The following is an 8,461-nucleotide window of genomic DNA, read 5'->3' as shown; positions in this document are numbered from 1 at the left end:
AAAGGCACTTGTATGGCTCCAGCTTTAACCACCCATCTCGGGTGAATTGAATGTGGATGAATATGAAGCTTACTAATCTCCTATGCTTTTTCTTCTTTTAGACAAATTTACCTGTATTCAAAGTAAAAGATTCAACAGTAAGGAGAAGATATAGTGATTTTGAATGGCTAAGGAATGAACTAGAAAGAGATAGCAAAGTAAATTAATTTTCTTAATTTATAAAATAAAAATTGGTTAAAATGATTAATAAAGCTTTTCTCCTCATAGATTGTTGTACCAGCTCTGCCAGGTAAAGCATGGAAACGCCAGATGCCTTTTAGAGGAGATGATGGAATTTTTGAAGAAGACTTTATTGAAGATAGAAGGAAAGGTTTAGAACTTTTTGTGAACAAGTATGTTAAAAGTCATATATTGTAAATTAGCTTATTTATCATATTTTTGCAACTTTAATGTTTTTTAATACTTACAGAATTGCTGGGCATCCATTGGCACAAAATGAAAGATGCTTACATATGTTTTTGCAGGAGCATGTAATAGACAAGAACTATGTACCTGGCAAAATACGTAATACATAAGTTACATTAAGATTTACTACAAGTGTTTTCCACTCAGCTCTTGATATTTAAAGCCATATTTCATTTTAGTAAATATTTTGAAGTTTTTTAAGGTCTTACAATTAATCACACTTTTAGTGCTGTGATCTTAAATTGATATGAATAATCTTGGTATAATCCATAATTATAATTTGTCCCAATGCAGGATGTGTATCTGCAATATGAATAAGCCCTGTTAGAGGTAGTGATAAAAATCATGACGGTTTATTATTAATTTCTACCATAATTTTTCATGGCACTGTTTATTAAACATGGGCAAGCAGCATTAAACATATATATATATATATATATATATATATATATATATATTTATACATATATATATATGATTATATAAGTCATGTGCATGTATATTTAAGTACAGCACACTGAACAATCTTTTCCTTTATTTTCAACATGATTATGATTTAAGTAATATGAATTTGTATAATACTGTTCCATACAAGTTGCTCATAGAAAAAAAAAGAAAAGTTATTGCTAAGTTTTATCATGTATATTTACTTGATCGGTAACTAAATATAAGGTTTCATTTATAGTTAAAGAATAATGAACAGTCGTTTTTCGCTGAACAACTTGTATATAAATGTATATGTGTATATGCACATACACGCGTATAAATGTTTTCGATCAACAGCAATGAGGAAACATGAAAATTCTAAAATAAGCACGTTGATTATTGTTTATAATAATTAAATTTTACCTGGGAAGAAATTTGACAAAATTATCGTAATTTTCGAATCTTGCAATTTCCTTCTCACCCCTACCTAAAAACCAACTTTGCTGGTTAATCTGGAATCTCTAAAAATTCATTTCTTCACCCTTACTTCATTATATTTTCATATTTTTATTACTGTTGTATAAATGATATGTAAATTAAATTATAAAAAAAATTGTTCTCTTTCGAGTTTTTATATTATTTTTTCTAAAGAACTAAAATTTTTTATGGAATTTTATTAAAAAGAAAGAAAGGAGTCTATTAACAGAAAAGAGCTTTAAAAAATAAATTTATCAAAAAATATCCTGCTTGGTTGCTATATTTCTTTTATTTTTAAAGTACTCTTGAATGTACTTATTAACACAGTCTTGTTCTAAAAAAAAGAATAGAAATTAGTTTAAGTATAAAATATATACTTATGATATGAAAGATTTAGACTAAAGAAAAATGTTTATACCAGGAAAAGTGTTTTGGATAATTAGCATATCCGTTAAATGTTTAGCGACAGTTTTGAAGAGTTGTCGACTTTTAATTCTTCTTTTTTTATAAAATGGCATTAGGTATTTTACTACCCAAGGTGCTATCCGCTCTTTGCAAGCTGTTAAATGTTCTTCAATGCAGATGGGAGAAACCGGCATCATATCCTCATCATCCGATTCTCCAAATAATTCAGAAAATCGTTTTGTCAGTTTACCATGTTTTCTATAATTGGTCAAAGACACTTTATTCATGATTTGCTTTAATTTTGATACCTGGTGCACCTTTTCTATGAACCAAATTTCATTGTCCTTCCTCATTTGTTTGACAATAGGCTTAAACTCATTAGATAATTTTTTTGTTTTGAGTTCTCTTAGTCTTTTGTAGCTATTTATACTCAGTTTATTATGCCTGTTGCTTAAAGTATTCTTATTAGCATTGCTTTGTATCATGTTATTGCTTTGAGGAAAATTATCAGTATTTTTTGTTATGAAGTCATCAGTTTCTAAACACATATTGTTGATTTCATTATCAAGCTTTGCTTTGGTAATACCTGAATACTTTTCTATCAGAGTTGTGAGATCACTACTATCATCACTCTCACAAAACATATCCTCCATATGTTGCAGAAGTGAATCTTGCGAATATTCATCCTCCATTAATACTGAATTATCATTTTTCACACTATCCACATGAATACTTTGATCATCCTTTAGTTTTATTGCCTCAATACTATTTCTAGAATTTTCATTTTCAGGTCCAGGATCAAACTTAATATTTCTGCCATCAATTGATGAAAAAGGATCCAGTCTGGGAGATAGAACAGCAGTAATTTCAGATTGCAGAGTAGAATTTTGTGGTTCTTTTTCTAAACTTAAATCCATTTTTATTGGTAAATCCTTTCTATTAACATCATTTGAATTATGGATTTTAGAATTAGAATAAGTAATGTCCCAAGCATCATCCGTCTGTACAGCGACATCAATTTTTGTCTGAGGTGACTCTAAATATATCAACAAGTCTTTATAAATTTTATTTTCTGATGTGTGTGCTTTAATACTTGTAATCTACAAAATTAGTATATTTATAAATATAAGCTAGATTATTTATAAGCAATTTATAAAAAAAATTACTATACCAGTTGTAGCATTTCTTTACGGTATAAAGAAGTTTCTAAACTATGCCTAACTGCATTTAATTCCATTTGATCTGCACATCTTTTTAATTCTATGTGTGGAACCTCCACATTTTTTGACTTATAACAAAACATATAATTGCTTTCCAAACACTTGTGAAGGTAGAGAAATAAACAGTACGAACCTATAAATTTAAATACTTGTGAACTGGAGTCAATGTTAATTTTAGTAACATGAAATTTACCATTGTTGTAAGCCTTAAAAAGTCATCAGTTGATACAGAGGGCAACAGAAAACTACTTGACAAAATAGAAGGTTGTGGCATTGATAAAAAATCTTCCATTTCTTCTAAGTAGCAATCATCAACAGAAGCATCTTCCTGCTTAACAAAAGCAGGCATGAATTCAGCTAATTTTGCTACAGTCATCTGAAAAAATCATACATTATTATTCAATGATCAAAACATTAATACTTTTAAATTCAATACAAAAAACAATTCTGTATATACTTTTCAATTATGTCAGCTCAAAAAGTCTTTGATAAATTAAAATCTGAGCAGTCAGAGTAATATATATTTAACGAGAAGCAACATCGTGGAACATTAAAATATGATAATAACATATAATAGATCTAATATAAATATAAGGTTCAAAAAGGTTGATAGTTTGGAGTACAAATTAAGATTTGAGTTCAATGTAGGGAATTGATTCGTGTGTACGTTGGCTAACTTCACTTTGAATCTTGCATGGCGCATGCATGCCAGTGAATTTTGAAACACGACACGAGACCACACGAGACACGGCCTCGAAGAGGGAACTTTTCGTGTCCATTAAGTTGGCCGGACATATATTGAATAATGAAAAAAAAACTACAGGAGTTGTTTGTTAAGCGTTTGTAGATGTTTCTTATAGCAACAAAAGCATTTGTCAGTTGCTAATTTTTTAGAAAATGCTAAAATAAAAACCAGCGTTAAGTTGGCCGAACATTAATTACTTTTCTTTAGATAGGGTGTTATATCGATTCAGAATCGTTTGTAGTTTCTACATATAAAAGAAAAAATGTTTGTTAGTTAATGGATTTGAACGAAAATGAAATTAAAAAATTCACAATTTAGTTCGAGAGCAAGTATAGTTTATATATATATATATTATTCTATTTTACGATTTTACAACTATATTGATAATAAACGTTTGTTAGGTGTTTGTAGATTCTTGTTACACCAATAGAAACATTTGTTATGATTGATAATTTTTGCAAAATTGCAGAAAATAAAAATCGCATCGGTGTGAAGTTGACTGGACATTAACTAAATTTTTTCTTAAATAATGTAATCACATCGATTTAGGATCGTCTGTAGTTTCTAAAAACATAAGTTACGTTTATTAAATGTTAATTATGAAGAAAAATCAAATTACAATCATTTCCAATTTTGTCCATAATAATATGTATGTATGTACATATAGTATACATATGCATGGACAAAATTGGAAATGTTTGTGATTTGATTTTTCTTCATAATTAACATATCTAACAAACGTAACTTATGTTTTTAGAAACTACAGACGTTCCTAAATCGATGTGATTACATTATTTAAGGAAAAATTTAGTTATGCGATTTTTATTTTCTGCATTTTTGCAAAAATTATCAATCATAACAAATGTTTCTATTGGTGTAACAAGAATCTACAAACACCTAACAAACGTTTATTATCAATATAGTTGTAAAATCGTAAAATAGAATAATATATATATATATAACCTATAATTGCTCTCGAACTAAATTGTGAATTTTTTAATTTCATTTTCGTTCAAATCCATTAACTAACAAACATTATTTCTTTTATATGTAGAAACTACAAACGATTCTGAATCGATATAACACCCTATCTAAAGAAAAGTAATTAATGTTCGGCCAACTTAACGCTGGTTTTTATTTTTGCATTTTCTCAAAAATTAGCAACTAACAAACGCTTTTATTGATATAACAAACATCTACAAACGCTTAACAAACAACTCCTGTAGTTTTTTTCCAATATTCAATATATTTCCGGCCAATTTGACTGAGGCGAATTTTTCCCCCCCGTTTCACCTATCAGATGCTGCGTTCTGTTATTGACTGTGAGTAGTAAAAATGTATAGTTCGTGTGACGTTAAATATAGTTTTTTAGTACTGCTACTGCACTCAATAACGAAACGTGACCAAACATTTTAACCTTCTATTTCATTCTAGCAGACGGCAGCAGTGAGTGGCGTGGCAGGAGTGGCAGTGAGCAGACGCCAGACGGTGCTGTGCGCGTGCGGTGCTGTTAGCAGTGTGAGCGAGAAGGAGTTGCGGGGCGCTTTTCAGTGTTTTTTGAATCGAGAAAATTCTCGGAGAAGCTTGCCAAACACCAAAGATTTCACGCAAATTAATCGAAATGGATCCCGAAGCGTTCTTGGACATGGCTAATCAGGTCATTAAATTAAAAATGTTTCCATACTTCGATATCGCCAACAGCGTACTCTGCGCGCTTCACGTCAGGGAAGATTTAGGACCCGGTAAGCTCAAGCCCACCGGACCGTTTCTAAATATAAAACTTTCCCGAGCCTCTAGTCCAACTCGCTTATAGCATCGCCAAAGAATACATTTAATTCATGAGTTCCACACTTTTCCATATATTCTTTTCACCCCCAATTTTTCTTCCTTGTATAAGATTTTCCAGCTCCTTCAACCCTTCATGATGTAATTCAATCGAATTCAGTACTAATTAAATCTATCAAAGTATCTATCTATCGCTATTTTACTTCGACGTTCATGATATTTCCATGCTATTTTCGTGATAATTAAACGCGTAGTTTGTATAATCATGGAGGGAGCTGCAAATCTTATTTTTAGATCCTTCTTTTGTTTGAAATAACGTTTTTTTATAAGATAATAAGAATAATTTTTTTGATTAAATAAAAATTGATTAATTAAGTAATATGTGCTTATCTGAGAGGTACTTATATTTGGATATCTATTGATAAGATAAAGTTTTTGTACAATATAAAGGTATGCTATCATACCTGTTATATCTTTGACTTCCTTGATTTTTGGCACAATTAATGTAATCTTATTGCATTGCTAGACAACTCAGCTGGTCTATTTCAGTAAGCATCTTTGTACTTAGCCAGATTTATTCAAAACATGTACATTGACAGAATAGAAGTTATCTAAAAATTAATAATGCATAATGTCCTATTTGAAACAACATTAATTGTAAAATGTGGTAGATATTCATTGATGTTTTTTATTCTCCTTTATTTTATATTTTCAAGTATAAGTAATGTAATAAAATCTGATATTTTTTAAATCCAATTATTACTGAACAGACTCCAATTTGTTTAGCCATAAAAATTATATAATATTGTATACAATAGAAAGTTGCAAAAACATAAATTTTTCTACTTAATTTATCTTCTATTCCTACTTATTACAGCCTGTATGTAAATGACCTGCTTAAGTTATAAGGATTCAGCCTGACCTATTTTAAATAGAATATCAAATGAAGCTTTCATCAAAATAGAAAGTGTTTAATTATCCTATTATAAAACTTTAAACAATTTAATACACAACACAAACAATTTATAGTAAAAAATTATTAATTAATATTGAATGATACAATTTTAATAGGGGCACAAGCATTTTCCCGGAAACATCCACTCTCATGCTGGTTATCAACAATGCTAGTAGTATTTGCAAGTGGCTTGTTATGCAATGGATTATTAGGAGAACCGATTCTTGCTCCCTTAAAAAATACACCTCAAGTACTGGTAGCCACCATTGTTTGGTAATTATTTTATATCAACATTTAAGTCTGTTTAAAATAATGAATCAAATTTGAATTTTTTGTAGGTACATAATATTTTATACACCATTTGACATTGGATACAAAGTAGCCAAATTTTTACCAGTGAAAATAATATGTTCAGCTATGAAGGAAATTTATAGGTATATAATAATTTATTAATTTTAAAATATATATGCTAATGGAAACTGTTAAATATTTTAGGTGTAAAAAAGTTTATGATGGAGTTACTCATGCAGGAAAGCTATATCCAAATGCATATGTTATAATGGTATTAATTGGAACACTGAAAGGTAACGGATATGGATTTACAAAGTTGTTTGAAAGACTTATACGTGGAGTATGGACACCTACTGCCATGGAATTCATGCAGCCAAGCTTGTATGTTTATAATTAATATAGAACTTCATTCAGCAAAAATCAAACATTGTATCATAATATCAACTTTCAGCCCTACAAAAGCATCAATGGTAGCATCGATTATTTTTGTATTGGATAAAAAGACTGATCTTATTTCTGCTCCCCATGCTCTTGTATACTTTGGTATTGTAATCTTCTTCGTTTATTTCAAGGTAAAATAGATATTATCTGTTTTGTTTATTAGCATTGTATCAATGTGTAACAAACACTTGCTTTTCAGCTATCATCTATTTTATTGGGCATTCATGATCCTTTTGTGCCATTTGAAAATCTATTTTGTGCCCTCTTCCTTGGTGGCATTTGGGATTCGCTTGCTAAACTATTGGGACGTGGGCAAGCAAAGGATGAAAAATCTGATGCAAAGAAAACAAATTAATCAAAGTTTTTGCTAAATGGTAAGACAAATGAGATAGAGCTAGTCAAATGTTAAATTCTACAACGGGATTTGTGGCAATTTGACAAACAAAAAAGTACAATGATTTAATACTATAAATTTATAAAAGGAACAAAAAAAATCAACAAATGGAGATATCACAGTATTATCTCAATCGCTGAATACTTCCTAACATAGTTTAATATCCTTTCCTCTCCATAATTGTGCCTTTTTATAAAGGTATAAAAAAATATATATTTGCCGATACTCAAGAATGTCATGCTCATTGTTGGTTGTATATAAATATTACATCAAGCAAGAAACTCGGTATCCTAAGAGTGATAAAAGAAAAAACATCTTTCTAGACCAGTGTTATTTATTACTAAAAATTTTGATATAACGTCTAATAGACTTTAGGAATTGAATTACTAATTTAAATCGTGATATTTATCAGCGAATTTATGCAGCTTTTGCTGCATTGAATGAATATGAAATGATATGTGGAAACATCTTATAATATTATAATAAACTAGGTGACTTATTGTCCTGGAATATTTATACACATATAGAAAAAAGAATTTTAAAACCCATTAACAATTAGTTAATGAACAAAACTGCAAAAAGCATACAGTGGTATGTATGTCTTATGTGATAAGTAACAAAAAATCAGAATATTCTTTTATACTGCTGTATTGAGGACAATTCTTACTCTAATAATAATTTTAAATACCGAATTCACTGATAATAATTCATAAACAAATTCAATGCGTTTTTCTGTAATAAAATATATTACACTACATTTTTAAGTAATTCAACTGTTTATATGCTATTTACTTGCCACTTTAATTTATGATTTAGACGAATACTTCTGTCTGTTAACGTGTGTCATTAATATATAA

At 29.2% G+C, this 8,461-nt stretch overlaps 3 protein-coding genes across 3 annotated transcripts; 2 read left to right on the top strand and 1 right to left on the bottom strand.

The window, feature by feature from the left end:
* Window positions 1-101: 101 nt before the first annotated feature.
* Window positions 102-1,518, top strand: LOC136785010 (sorting nexin-12-like; the record flags this gene model as incomplete). The annotated part of the gene is made up of 3 exons (XM_066745985.1): window positions 102-197; window positions 268-392; window positions 470-1,518. Coding segments are annotated over 3 exons (327 nt in total), but the record flags the coding sequence as incomplete, so codon positions are not given.
* A 46-nt stretch (window positions 1,519-1,564) lies between these two features.
* Window positions 1,565-3,068, bottom strand: LOC136785004 (uncharacterized). Its single transcript, XM_066745980.1, has 3 exons — window positions 2,945-3,068; window positions 1,787-2,873; window positions 1,565-1,702 (listed from the first exon to the last, which is right to left on the bottom strand). The coding sequence occupies exons 1-3, from the start codon at window positions 3,008-3,010 to the stop codon at window positions 1,623-1,625; spliced, it is 1,233 nt and encodes a 410-aa protein (XP_066602077.1). The 5' UTR covers window positions 3,011-3,068; the 3' UTR covers window positions 1,565-1,622.
* Window positions 3,069-5,172: 2,104 nt separating this feature from the next.
* On the top strand, window positions 5,173-8,456 carry LOC136785002 (trimeric intracellular cation channel type 1B.1-like). The gene is made up of 6 exons (XM_066745977.1): window positions 5,173-5,480; window positions 6,595-6,751; window positions 6,817-6,912; window positions 6,974-7,150; window positions 7,221-7,341; window positions 7,410-8,456. Exons 1-6 carry the CDS (start codon window positions 5,360-5,362, stop codon window positions 7,563-7,565), a joined length of 828 nt encoding a protein of 275 aa, XP_066602074.1. The 5' UTR covers window positions 5,173-5,359; the 3' UTR covers window positions 7,566-8,456.
* Window positions 8,457-8,461: the final 5 nt, after the last annotated feature.

This window comes from Prorops nasuta, unplaced genomic scaffold, assembly GCF_024137725.1.
Source record: "Prorops nasuta isolate Cenicafe-Biocafe unplaced genomic scaffold, Cenicafe_Pnas_1.2 PNAS00126, whole genome shotgun sequence".
Taxonomy (NCBI): Eukaryota; Metazoa; Arthropoda; class Insecta; order Hymenoptera; family Bethylidae; genus Prorops; species Prorops nasuta.
The sequence above is the reverse complement of the archived record's forward strand: the minus strand, read 5'-3'. Positions and strand labels throughout refer to the sequence as shown.